Source organism: Cebus imitator, unplaced genomic scaffold, assembly GCF_001604975.1.
Source record: "Cebus imitator isolate Cc_AM_T3 unplaced genomic scaffold, Cebus_imitator-1.0 Scaffold53, whole genome shotgun sequence".
NCBI lineage: Eukaryota > Metazoa > Chordata > Mammalia > Primates > Cebidae > Cebus > Cebus imitator.
This window is the reverse complement of record NW_016107368.1, coordinates 8,905,959-8,919,831: the sequence shown is the minus strand read 5'-3', so window position 1 is coordinate 8,919,831 and position 13,873 is coordinate 8,905,959. Positions and strand designations below refer to the sequence as shown.

At 44.9% G+C, this 13,873-nt stretch overlaps 1 protein-coding gene across 1 annotated transcript; it reads left to right on the top strand.

Annotated features, from left to right (window-relative positions):
* The first annotated feature begins 10,359 nt into the window (after positions 1-10,359).
* On the top strand, positions 10,360-11,168 carry LOC108304333 (40S ribosomal protein S6-like). The gene has a single exon (XM_037738453.1). It carries the CDS (start codon positions 10,396-10,398, stop codon positions 11,143-11,145), a length of 750 nt encoding a protein of 249 aa, XP_037594381.1. The 5' UTR covers positions 10,360-10,395; the 3' UTR covers positions 11,146-11,168.
* Positions 11,169-13,873: the final 2,705 nt, after the last annotated feature.

Below are 13,873 nucleotides of genomic sequence, written 5' to 3'. Positions count from 1 at the left end.
GCCTCCTGGGTTCAGGCAATTCTCCTGCCTCAGCCTCCTGAGTAGCTGGGATTACAGGCACGCGCCACCATGTCCAGCTAATTTTTTTTTTTTTTTGTATTCTTAATAGAGACGGGGTTTCACCATGTTGACCAGGATGGTCTCGATTTCTTGACCTCGTGATCCACCTGCCTCGGCCTCCCAAAGTGCTGGGATTACAGGTGTGAGCCACCATGCCCGGCCTGTATGCTATTTTAAGGAACCTGCGCTGACTGTGATGTGTATACACGTGTGGTTTCTATTGGCGGGTGACGGAATCACGGGTCCAGTGAAACCTAGTGGTTTGTGACTTACATTCACAATTGAATTTTCCTGTGTTTGTAAATTGTTATTGGGATTACAAATGAAGGAGAATCAACATTTTTAAATTTTCTGTATTTTGACCCCAAAATAGGATATGTCATCCCATCTATTCAAATTCAAATCTTTCTTCATTTCTTATGTATATTTCTGTATATATATTTTTATACACTTTTTGTTAATATTACTTCTAAGTATTGTCTAAGAACATTTTTTACTTCCAGTATATTTTCTAACTAGATATTATTTTATGTAGAATAGCTACCTATTGATTTTTCTACATAAACTTGGCTTATACTGTGTTTTCTGGGGCCTTCCATATGTGCTTTTATTATTTTATTTTATTTATTTATTTTGAGATGGAGTCTCTCTGTGTCACCCAGGCTGGAGTGCAGCGATGCAATCTCAGCTCACTGCAACCTCCACCTCCCAAGTTCGAATGATTCTGCTGTCTCAGCCTCCCACATAGCTGGAATTACAGACACACACCACCACGCCTGGCTATTTTTCATGTTTTTAGTAGAGACGGGGTTTCACCATATTGATCAGGCTGGTCTCAAACTTCTGACCTTAGGTGATCCACCTGCCTCAGCCTCTGAAAGTGCTGGGATTACAGGCTTGAGCGCCCACTCCGGGCCCCATGTATGCTTTTATATATCATCTGCCAACAGTAATAATTTAGTCTCTTCCTGGCCAAGTTTCATGTCTTCCATTTTACTCCCTGGTTAATTGCATTTGCTTCCAGGACAATATTAAATAAAGAAGTGATTCGGAGTTTACCCTCTTCTTCCTGACTTTTCTTGTTTCTGGAGTCTTAGCATTAATACTGGTTCCTGAGTGGAGATTTCAGTAGAGAGAGACTGAAAATACAAATGGACAATGGCCAGATTATGTATAAAAAAGGATCTTTTCCACAACTTGCAGCCTAGCTCAGGAAACCAACCCGCTGTCCACAGTAAGCAGCTGAGGAAGACAGCCTGCTGTAGGTCAGACTTGCAGGAGGGCAGGCCACTGTCCAACAAGCAGTCCAGGAAGCTAAGCCACAGTCCCAAACTGCCAGGACCTGTTTAACAGCTGACAGTGACCCAGCTATTCCACACCTGGACATTTATCCAAAATACATGAAATCAGCATGTTGAAGAGATATCTGTACTCTTGTGTGTCTTGCAGCACTATTCACAATAGCCAAGATACGGAATCAAACTAAGTGTCTATCGATGGCTGAATAGATAAGAGAAAATGTGGTATATACACATGATGGAATACTATTCATCTTTGAACAGGGAAGAAATGGTTATTTGTGACAACAGGGATGAAATTGGAGAACATTTATGCGGAGTGAAATAAGCCAAACACAGAAAGACAAATACTGCATGTTCTCACTTCTAAGTAGAGTCTGATACAGTTAAACTCATAGAAGCAGAGAGAAGAATGGTGGTCACAGGAGTGGAGGGGGGGAGGAGGAGATGATGATCAAACAGTACAGAGTCTCAGTCAGATAGAAAGAACAAGTTTGATTTTTTTCTGAGATCTATTGCACAACGTGGTAAATAGAACTAATAACAGTGTTAACAATCAAACTAATAATTGCTAAGAGAAGTCTCAAATGTTCTCATCACCATAAATGTCAAATATTTGAGAGGATGGATAGGTTAATTGGTTTGACTTAACTACTTCATGTTATTTTCAAAAGTCATAACATCACTTTGTACCCATAAATGTATATAACTGTAATTTGTGAATGTATAATTTTAAAATAAAAAATAGGCTGGGTGCGGTGGCTCATACCTGTAATTCCAGCACTTTGGGAGGCCGAGGTGGGCAGATCACAAGGTCAGGAAGTTGAGATCATCCTGGCCAACGTGGTGAAACCCCATCTCTACTAAAAAATACAAAAATTAGCTGGGTGTGGTGGGGCACACCTGTGGTCCCAGCTACTCGGGAGGCTGAGGCAAGAGAGTTGCTTGAACCTGGGAAGTGGAGATTGCAGTTAGCTGAGATCGAGCCACTATACTCCAGCCTGGCACCTGGCAACAGAGTGAGACTCCGTCTCAAAATATAAATAAATAAATAAATTTTGTTGTTGTTGTTTGAGACGGAGTCTCACTCTGTTGCCAGGCGCCAGGCTGGAGTGCAGTGCCACGATCTCAGCTCACTGCAACCTCCGACTCCAGGGTTTAAGCGATTCCCTTGGCTCAGCCTCCCGAGTAGCTGGGACTACAGGCGTGCGACACCACGTGTGGCTAATTTTTTGTATTTTAGTCGAGATGGGGTTTCACCATGGCTAGGATGGTCTTGATTTCCTGGCCTCGTGATCTGCCCACCTCAGCCTCCCAAAGTGCTGGGATTTCAGGCGTGAGCCACCACTTCGGCTTCTCTTTTTCTTTTCTTTTTTTTTTTTTTTTTTTGGGACGGAGTCTAGCTCTGTCGCCCAGGCTTGAGTGCACTGGCATGATCTCAGCTCAGCAACCTCAGGTTCAAGTGATTCTCCTGCCTCAGCCTCCTGAGTAGCTGGATTACCGGCACAAACCACCACGCCCAGCTAATTTTTGTATTTTTAGTAGAGATAGTGTTTCACTGTGTTGGCCAGGCTGGTCTCAAACTCTTGACCTCCTAATCTACCTGCCTTGGCTTCCCAAAGTGCTAGGATTACAGTTGTGAGTCACCGTACCCAGCGTGTTTATTTTAGAATTTTTTTTTTTTTGTCTTTCAATCTAGGTACCATGTTATACATTATTTTTGTCTTCTTATAAATTATATTCATTTGGCTCATATTTTCTGACAGGTTATTGAAAGTATATCAGAAAACTACTGATTTTAAAAAATCTGTATGACCAATTAAACTCTAATTTATTTTAAGTGATTTGCTCTTGATTTTTGTTTCCAGTTTTAGATAGACCACGCTATGATCTTCAGATGGTTTAATTTTGTTTTTACTTTCCGTCTTACTTCTGTTTCAGAACATATTAAAGTGGTCGTGGTTAAAGGCCCTGAAACCAACCCAATAATCCCTTAGACAGTTTTTTTTTTTTTTAAATCAACATATAAATTGAACCTCTGGTCTTAAAGTTTGAAACTTACATTTGTTTTATCTGAGTTCCTTCCTCAGAAAGGGGTCTCCAGGCCTCTCAAAAAGTATCAAAGAAATGAAACTCACCAGATCAACTGATCAAGATAATCAGATGCCAGGCCCCTCATTCATCATGATGGCTTTCTTGCCCCTCCCTAGATCCCATTTTCTCACACATAGTTACCCGTCTTTCCTGCTATGTAAACCCCTAATTTTAGTCCATCAGGGAGATGGATTTGAGACTTATCTCCTGTCTCCTTGGCTGCAGCACCCCATTAAAGCCTTCTTCCTTGGCACTACTCATCATTTCAGTGATTGGTTTTCTGTGCAGGGAGCAGCAAGACCTAGACCAAACCTCGGGTGTTTTGGTAACAGTCCCTGTGTTGTTCCTGATTGTAAGAGGCATACGTTGAAGGTTTCATCATCAGGAACGGTGATGGTGTGTTTCAGTGACCAGGGTTGCCTAGACAAGGAGCTGACTGGGGATTGGAGGATCCTCATCTCCTAGCTTGGTTTCCCGCAGACTGGAGACGCCTTGCCTTTTCTCCCCAGGATGAAGGGTTACCTCCCTGCAACCCCCTGGTAAAAGAAAATTTCCTGAGCCCTAAGAATGTGCGTTTCTCTTTCATTCTGCCCAACTCTATACCTAACTTTGGGTCTGACCTTTAGCTGGAGGGGAAAAAACAAGAAAGCAAGAGAGAACCAGAGCAACTGCTTCTTGGAGAACGAACCAGAGAGCAGAAAAATAGCCTGACCATGAACTTGAGACCCTTTGCAGTCCGTGACTTCACTGTACTCTTTGGACTCAACACAGTTTCCAAAACCTTAAAGCAGGGATTCCCAACCCCCAGGCCATGGACCAGATACCAGGTACTTGTTAGGAACTGGGCTTCACAGCAGGAAGTGAGCCGCTGGTGAGCAAGCGAAGCTTCATTTGTGTCTACACACGCTCCGCATCACTCACATTACTGCCTGAGCTCCACCTCCTTTCAGATCAGCAGCAGCATTAGATTCTCATAGGAGCACGAACCCTGTTGTGAACAGCACATGTGAGGGATCTAGGTTGTTCGCTCCTTATGAGAATCTACTGTCGGATGATCTGTCACAGTTTCCCATCACCCCCAGATGAGACTGTCTAGTGGTAGGAAAATAAGCTCAGGGTTCCCACTGATTCTACATTATGTTGAATTACAACATGAAAAAAACCAGTCACTACTAAAAATACAAAAAATTAGCCAGGCATGGTGGTGCATGCCTGTAATCGCAGCTACTTGGGAGGCTGAGGCGCAAGAATCACTTGAATCTGGGAGGCAGAGGTTACAATGAGCCAAGATCATTCCACTGCACTGCAGCCTGGGCAACAGAGTGAGACTCCACCTCAAAAATAATGTAATAATAATAGAAATAAAGTGCACAATAAATGCAATGCACTTTAGGCTGGGTGCGGTGGCCCATGCCTGTAATCCCACACTTTAGGAGGCTGAGGAGGGCAGATCATGAGGTCAGGAGATCGAGACCATCCTGGCTAACATGATGAAACACCATCTCTACTAAAAATACAAAAAATTAGTTGGGCATGGTGGCACGCACCTGTAGTCCCAGCCACTTGGGAGGCTGAAGCAGGAAAATCGCTTGAACCCAGGAGGCGGAGGTTGCAGCGAATCACGAGATCGTGCTATGTACTCCAACCTGGGCAGCAGAGCAAGACCCCATCTCAAAAAAAAAAGTAATGTGCTTCAATCATCCTGAAGCCATCCTCAGCCCTATCGCCTGTCTGTGGAATAACTGTTTTCCAAGAAACTGGTCCCTAGTGCCAAAAAGATTGGGAACCACTGCCTTAAAGGACTTAGGGTTCAGAGACTGGCCCAGGCCGTAATACACAATGACAAACCCATCCTGAATTGACAAGCCAAGAACCTGTTTAAATTTCCAATCACTTTTCCTTGTGCAACTTTGATCATTTGTCTTTGAGCTGCATCTAGTTTGGGAGAGAGTCTTCCTGGGGACTGCCTTCCCACTTTATGGGCTAAACTGTGTCTCCTTAAAAAAGCATCTATTAAAGCTCCAGTGCCTCTGAGTGGGACATTATTTGGAGATAGTGTCTTTACAGAGGTAATTAAGTTAAAATGAGGCTATTAGAGTGGGCCCTAATCCAATCTGACTATCCTTTATAAGAAGGGAAGATGAGGACACAGACACACAGGGACAACCATGTGAGGAGACAGGGAAAAGGTGCCATCTACAAGCCAAGGAGAGGACTCAGAGGACACAAACCTGACAACACCTTGATCTTGGTCTTTTAGTCTCCAGAGCTGTGAGGAAGTAAATATCTGTTGTTTAAGTCACCTGGTCTGTGGAACTTTATCATTCCTGCCTGAGCTGACTAATATGCAAACACTGTGAATCCTGGCTGCTTTCTACTATAAGTCTCTTGATTCTTCTCTGACAGGGAACCTAAGGTCCATCCCACAAGGTCTAATACCTCAATTAGATTTTATCCTGCCTAGCAAGAAACTCCACTGAACACTCACCTTGTATAAGAGTCTATATTTGGCTGGGCACAGTGGCTCATGCCTCTAATCCCAGCACTTTGCAAGGACAAGGCGGGAGGCTCACTTGAGCTCAGGAGTTCGAGACCAGCCTGGGCAACATGACAAAACCCCATCTCTACAAAAATTACAAGAAATTATCCAGGCATGGTGGTGCATGCCTATAGTCCCAACCACTTGGGAGGCTGAGTTGGGAGGATCACCTGTGCCTAGGAGGCGAAGGTTGCAGTGAGCCAAGATCATGTCACTGTATTCCAGCCTACGTAAGAGTGAGACTCTGTCTCAAAAAAAAAAGAGCCTATATTTTTCCTTTGTCACTATTGACCCCGTTTAGTTCATTCTCATACTGCTATAAAGAAATACCTGAAACTGGGCAATTTATAAAGAAAAGAGGTTTAGTTGACTCATGGTTCTGTGGGCTGTAAAGGCTTCTGCTCCTGGGGAGGCCTCAGGAAACTTACAGTCATGGCAAAAGGCAAAGGGGAAGCAAGCCCCGTCTTCACATGGTGGAGCTGGAGAGAGAGAGTGAACGGGGAGGTGCCACACACTTTAAAACGACCAGATCTCATGAGAGCTCTAACACGACAACAGCAAGGGGGAGGTCCACCTCCATAATTCAGTCACCTCCCACCAGGCCTCTCCTCTAACACTGAGAATTACAATTCAACATGAGATTTGGATGGGGACACATAATGAAACTATGTCAGATCCCAAGGTCTCTAAGCAACTCCTGCAAACATTGGTTGCCCCAACTCCAGTACCCTGGTGCCGCAAAGCCTGTGTGTTTCACCACATTTATTTTACACTTGCCTACAGAGAGAGGCGACTGCTCTAGAACAACCCTCTACGTTCAGCAGATGCCTTGCAGACCTCCCTGGGAGATGGTGGACACAGGGTGGTCTGCAGGGCATCTGCTACACATGGCTGTCCTGCATTTCCTTTTCAGTGTAAAGCCTGGACACTCACTCAGCCCCAGGACATGGTGGAATTTATCCCAACCCTTTGCCAGACAGGCATCAGCCCTGAAGGGGTGATATGGCAAGAGAGACAGCCCTTATCCTCAAAAGAGAGATTTTTGATAACGAGCACTGAATTCTGTCAAATGCATATGGTTTGCTCTAATGAAGCCATGCATGGTGTGAAGTGACTTCTTCATCGTCATTCCTGGAATGACTGATGCTTGCTTACGTTGGACTATTCTGTTACTGTAACCTACGTTTGATGTACCAGTGGTGTAGTCAGAACTAAGCTCATTCATGGTAGGCAGCTTCCAGATGGTCCCCAGTGGTCCCGCTCCCTCACCCAATTCACAGCCTTGTGTAATTATCTCTGCTTGATTGGAGATTAGGCTCATAGTTCTAGGGAACAGACAGGCAGGAGTGATGGTGTCGTTTCCATTGTTGGGTTACAGAAAGACTGGCTCCCCTCTCAAGCTCCCTCTCACTCTGTCCCACACTCACTCTGCAGGAAGTCAGCTGCCATGTTGACAAGGCCTACGGAAAGCCACATTGCAAGGTGCTGACGCCCCCTGCAGTCTGCCAGCAAGGACCTGAGACTGACAACCACATGGGTGGGCTCGGAAGCAACCCCTGGCCCAAGTCCAGCCTCAAAATGACCCCAGCTCTGCCAATACCTTGCAGCCTTTTGGGAGAACCCGGCTTCCTGGCTCTCCTCACATGCCACAGGAATCAGATCTGTAGCTATTTCTCTAGTTGACTTATTTGATCCATAAGTATAACAAAAACCTTTCTTAACTCCCCAAGAGGGCCAAATGTGGTGACGCAACTAAGGTCCCTAGATTAACCCCCCAAGATGACAAAAAGACTGGAGCGGCTGCCTCTCTAGGTATTTACATCTCGAGGACAAGTGAGTCTCAGAACTTGCAGAACTCTGTATCTGAAAGCCAAAGGTGGGCAGTCCCAGCTACTCAGGAGGCTGAGGGGGAGGATCACTGGAGCCCAGGAGGTCCAGCCTGAGCAACTTAGCAAGACTCTCATCTAAAAAAAGAAAAAAAAAACAGCTGATACACACATGCACATGAGGCTAGCAGGCTCCGGGAGATTTTATTTACATACCAAAAGGCCCAGTATCTCCAAGGAGACCCTTTTAGGAGGGAAGGCTACAGCTGCCTCCTTCCCATGTATAAGCAGGGAAAGTCAGTTCCCCCATCCCTCACCCACAGAGTGTCCTCCTCCCATTGGCTTGCATCACGTCCCCTGGGGGATAGGCCTGCGATGAGGCAGTGCCAGTGCACTGATGATTTACTGCACCGTGTTCAATAAGAACTCTGTCTCTGAGCCAGAGGCTCCTCATGTACACTGTATTAGTTCGCTGTGGCTACCATAACAAGGTACCACAAACTGCATAACTTAAAACTACAGAAATTTATTCTTTCCAAGTTCTGGAGGCCAGAAGTCCAAACTCAAGGTGTCAGCAGGGCCATGCTCCCTCCAAGGGTTCAGGGAAGAATCCTTCCTTGCCTCTTCCCACTTCTGGTGGTTTCCAGCAATCTTTGGTGTTCCTTGGCTTATGGCAAGCTAACTTCATGCCCCGCCTCCACCTTCACGTGGCTGTCTCTGCTCTGTGTGAGTCTGTGCCCAACTTTGCCCCCTAGAAGGACAGCAGTCATTGGGTTAGCGCCTACCTTAGTCCAGGAAGACCTGGTCATAACTCGATTACATCTTCAAAGACTATTTCCAAATAAAGTCATATTAACAGGTTGAGTGGACATGAATTTGGGGGAGAATTTCCAATGAGAATAAATACACATATTCACAATAAAACCAATAAATACTTTTTTTTTTTTTTTTTATAAAAAAGGGTCTTTTTTGTCACCCAGGCTAGAGTGCAATGGTGAGATCATGGCTCACTGCAGCCTTGACCTCCTAAGTTTAAGCAATCCTCCCACCTCAGCCCCCCAAGTAGCAGGGACTACAGGTGCATACTACCACGCTCAGCTAATTTTTGTATTTTTTTGCAGAGATAGGGTTTCACCATGTTGCCCAGGCTGGTCTTGAACTCTTTATCTCAAACAATATACCTGCCTTGGCCTCCCAAAGTACTGGGATTATAGGTGTTAGCCACCATGCATGGACCTAATGAAGAAATATTCAAAACCTAACACACACGTCATACCAGCATAATTATTAATAATGCCCTTTTCACTCTCAAAATGTTCTAGTCTGGGCCAGGCGCAGTGGCTCACGCCTGTAATCCCAGCACTTTGGGAGCTGAGGAGCGTGGATCACAAGGTCAGGAGTTCAAGATCAACCTGGCCAAGATGGTGAAACCCTGTCTCTACTAAGATACTAAAAAAAAAAAAAAAAAAGAAGAAAGAAAGAAAAGAAAACACTAGCGGGGTGTGGTGGCATGCACCTGTAGTCCCAGCTACTGAGGAGGCTGAGACAGCAGAAGTTGCAGCGAGCAGAGATTGTGCCACTGCACTCTAGCCCAGGCAACAGAGAGACTCCATCTCCTAAAAAAAAAAAAAAAAAAAGTTCCAGTCTGAATAGATGGTGTGGCCGCTGACTGATAGAGACTCATACTGTTGGACAGTATTCAATTCTCTTCTACTTCTTCCTGTAGTTTGGAAGTTATGCATGGTCATGTGACTGGTTTTAGCCAATGGAATGTGACAAGGAGTGGCATTTGGTTTTTGGTTGTTGTTTTGAGACGCAGTCTTGCTTCTTCACCCAGACTGGAGTGTAATGGTGTGATCTCGGCTCACTGCAGCCTCCACCTCCCAGGTTCAAGCAATTCTCCTGCCTCAGCCTCCCAAGTAGCTGGGATTATAGGCACATGCCAGCATGCCCAGCTAATTTTTTGTATTTTTAGTAGAGACGGGGTTTCACCATGTTAACCAGGCAGGTCTTGAACTTCTGACCTCAAGTAATCCACCGACCTCAGCCTCCCAAAGTACTGGGATTACAGGTGTGAGCCGCTGCACCTGGCCAAGGAAGAGTGGCATTTGTAATACCACCTTTAATTGCCAGTGCTCAGCTCTTCAGTCCTCTCTATATTATCAAATCAAATCCAGCGTGAGCCAAAATAAGGATATTTTAGGATATTTTAACACTAAGAAATCTATTAATGTATGCTAGGGGCAGTGGTGGCTCATATCTGTAATCCCAGCGCTTTGGGAGGCTGAGGTAGGCAAATCACTTGAGGTCAGGAGTTCGAGACCTGCCTGACCAACATGGTGAAACCCCATCTCCACTAAAAATACAAAAATTAGCCGAGCATGGTGGTGCATGCCTATAATCCCAGCTACTCAGGAGGATGAGACATGAGAATCGCTTGAACCCAGGAGGTGGAGGTTGAAGTGAGCCAAGATCATGTCACTGTACTCCAGCCTGGGTGACAGTGAGACACTGTATTTTAAAAAAAAAAAAAGCACCACTTTTCCGTGGCGCCTGAAAAGCGTATAGCTGCTTCAAGATGAAGCTGAACATCTCCTTCCCAGCCACTGGCTGCCAGAAACTCATTGAAGTGGACGATGAACGCAAACTTGGCACTTTTTATGAGAAGCATATGGCGACAGAAGTTGCTGCTGATGCTCTGGGTGAAGAATGGAAGGGTTATGTGGTCCGAATCAGTGGTAGGAACCACAAACAAGGTTTCCCCATGAAGCAGGGTGTCTTGACTCATGGCCGTGTCCACCTGCTACTGAGTAAGGGGCATTCCTGTTGCAGACCAAGGAGAACTGGAGAAAGAAAGAGAAAATCAGTCCGTGGTTGCATCGTGGATGCCAATCTGAGCGTTCTCAACTTGGTTATTGTAAAAAAAGGAGAGAAGGATATTCCTGGGCTGACTGATACCACCGTAACTTGTCGCCTGGGGCCCAAAAGAGCTAGCGGAATCCGCAAACTTTTCAGTCTCTCTAAAGAAGATGATGTCCGCCAGTATGTTGTAAGAAAGCCCTTAAACAAAGAAGGTAGGAAACCCAGGACTAAAGCACCCAAGACTCAGCGTCTTGTTGCTCCACGTGTCCTGCAGCACAAACGGCGGCGTATTGCTCTGAAGAAGCAGCCTACTAAGAAAAACAAGGAAGAGGCCGCAGAATATGCCAAACTTTTGGCCAAGAGAATGAAGGAGGCTAAAGAGAAGCGCCAGGAACAAATTGCGAAGAGACGCAGTCTTTCTTCTCTGCGAGCTTCTACTTCTAAGTCTGAATCCAGACAGAAATAAGATTTTTTGAGTAACAAATAAATAAAAATTTTTAAATAGCATTCATTACTACGTGTACATTACACACACCCTAGAAATTCAAATATTAATATTGGCACAGAGTTAGACACATAAAACAATGGAAAGAAATAGAAATTCTTGGAACAATTACATTAGAAACTTAGATCTCTATCTTACATTGTGCAAGTACACATTCCTCACGGGGTAAAGGCACAAACATAAAAAATGCTTTAAAAATATAGGAGCACATTTTACAAAACTGGGGTACAAAAGACCTTCTTAAGCAAGATTAAGCACAGAAATGATAGAAGTATGATAATCGATGACATAGAAATTTAAAACTTCCATAGAACAAAAATTCCAAACCAAGTATAAAGATGAGGGAATCCGGCATATGCATTGTCTGTTCAGGGTTTATATTCAGAGTCTGTGTTTACTTTGACTCTGGTGAGTCCATTTTTTCTAGTAGGCAAAAAACCCAACAGAAAACAGACAAAGGGTCTGGGCACATATGAATGGCCTACAAATATATAAAACAGTTTTCATGCTTAATATAGTGGCTCACACCCATAACCCCAGCATCTTGGCAGGCTGAGGTGAAAGGATTACTTGAGGTCAGGAATTCAAGACCAGCCTGGGCAACACAGTGAGACCTCATCTCTACCAAAAAAAACTAGCTGGGCATGATGATGTGTGCCTGCAGCCCTAGCTACTTGGGAGGCTGAGGCAGGAGGATGGCTTGAGTCCAGGAGTTCAAGGCTGCAGTGAGCTGTGATGGTTCTGGTGCACTATAGCCTGGGGTGACAGAGCGAGGACCTGTCTCAAAGAAAAATAAATATTTTAGAAATGTGTTTTCACCTTTATTAATAATCATGAGAATTGGTTAAAATATCTACGGTGACATGTTATCTTTCTCAAACTGATGTTCTCTGTATGCAAATACACTATTAGAGAAGAGAAGAAACTGGTACAGCCTTTTTCGAAGGGCACTTTGGCAAGCGCCTCCCACTCTTTTTAATGTGCACACCTGGAGTAGAATGCATTATTACATGAGAGTATTTACCCCTACTTTGCCATAAGAGGACACACCAGTCCACAGCCATAAGAGTTCCAGGGCCTTCCCCTAAGCCAAGATACTTCTATATTGCAAGACCTAAAATTTCAAAGTGAAGCCATGACATCTTTTAGACTCATGGCCCCAAAGGCTTAATTGTGAGTTGTTACCCTGCTCTTATCAGAAGTGTCCTCTGCGCAGTGGAAAAGTCTTCCCACCTAGCTAGTTCCAGACCAGCTGAACTCCACCTGGTCCTCAACCTAACAGATTTCACTTCACTGCCAGCTTGAAGAATTACTATTATTATTATTATTTTGTTGAGATGGAGTCTCGCTTTGTTGCCAGGCTGGAGTGCAGTAGTGTGATCTCAGCTCACTGCAACCTCCGCCTCCTGGGTTCAAGCAATTCTCCCTCCTCAGCCTCCTGAGTAGTTGGGATTACAGGCGCCTGGCACTGTGCCCAGCTAATTTTTTTATTTTTATTTTTAGTAGAGATAGGGTTTCACCATCTTGGCCAGGGTAGTCTTGAACTCCTGATCTTGTGAACTGCCCGCCTTGGCCTCCCAAAGTGCTGGGATTATAGGTGTGAGCCACCGCGCCCGGCCAAGAGGGAGATCTTTCTGATACACCTTCATGTAGAGTATTTTCTTTCTAGCAGTTATGTCTATTTAAAGTCATCATTTTACAATGTATTGTCTGATCTCTGCTCCATCCCCCACCATGACAAAGGCTCCCTTTTGCCTCGGCCAGGAAGTCTCCTCAGCTCCTGGGACCATGCCTGCGGTGTCCCAACTCTCCAAAAATATTTCCTGAGTAAATGAAATGAAGGATTTACACTCTTTGGGAAAATGAAATCAAATTCTAGCTCAGAAAAAAGGACCACTAAGGAAAAACTTTGGGCTGTTCTGAGAATTTGAATTTCATCTAAGGTTTAGTCAACAATGGGTAATGACGCCACTCTTTGTGTTAGGAGACTATGAGAGGGGATGGAGGGAGGCTGGAATCTTGTGAAGCCACATGTCGCCCGCATTAACCAGATCTCAAGGGACAGGAGCAGACTGACTTCTATATGGGCGCAATGGTGTCTGCCACTTTTCCAAGAAGAGGCCAGGGCTGTATGCCCCTTCTGCCCACGGGCATATCCTCCAGCATAAGCGATCTGAATCAGGAAGCCTAGAGTCCCCCCAGTTTGGTAAATTCCCCAAAATGGCATGTGCATTTTTCTGGTGAATGACTCTATAGCTTTCATCAGAATCTCAAAAGGGCCTAAGACCAAAACAAGACAACGGCGCATGGGTCTAACTGCTTATTGCCGAGGTAGAATAATTCAGTAAAGGAGGCCAGCCCTTTCTTTTTTTTTTTAACCCAAAGAAGTGGAAGACTTGTGTGGAGAAAACTACAAAACACTGTTTAAAAAAATTAAAGAAGCCAAGTACAGTGGTTCATGCCTGTAATCCCAGCACTTTGGGAGGCTGAAGTGGGAGAATTGCTTGAGGCCAGGAGATCGAGACCAGCCTGGGCAACAGAGGGATAACCTGTCTCAAACTAGAGTTCCCATGAAAGTTGATTGTTAGAGGAGCCTGATAGCACCCGCCCCACCTTGCCACGTGGTCTTTGCACACACTGGCTCCCCTTCCCCTTCTCCCAGGAGCGGAAGCAGCCTGAGGCCCTCACC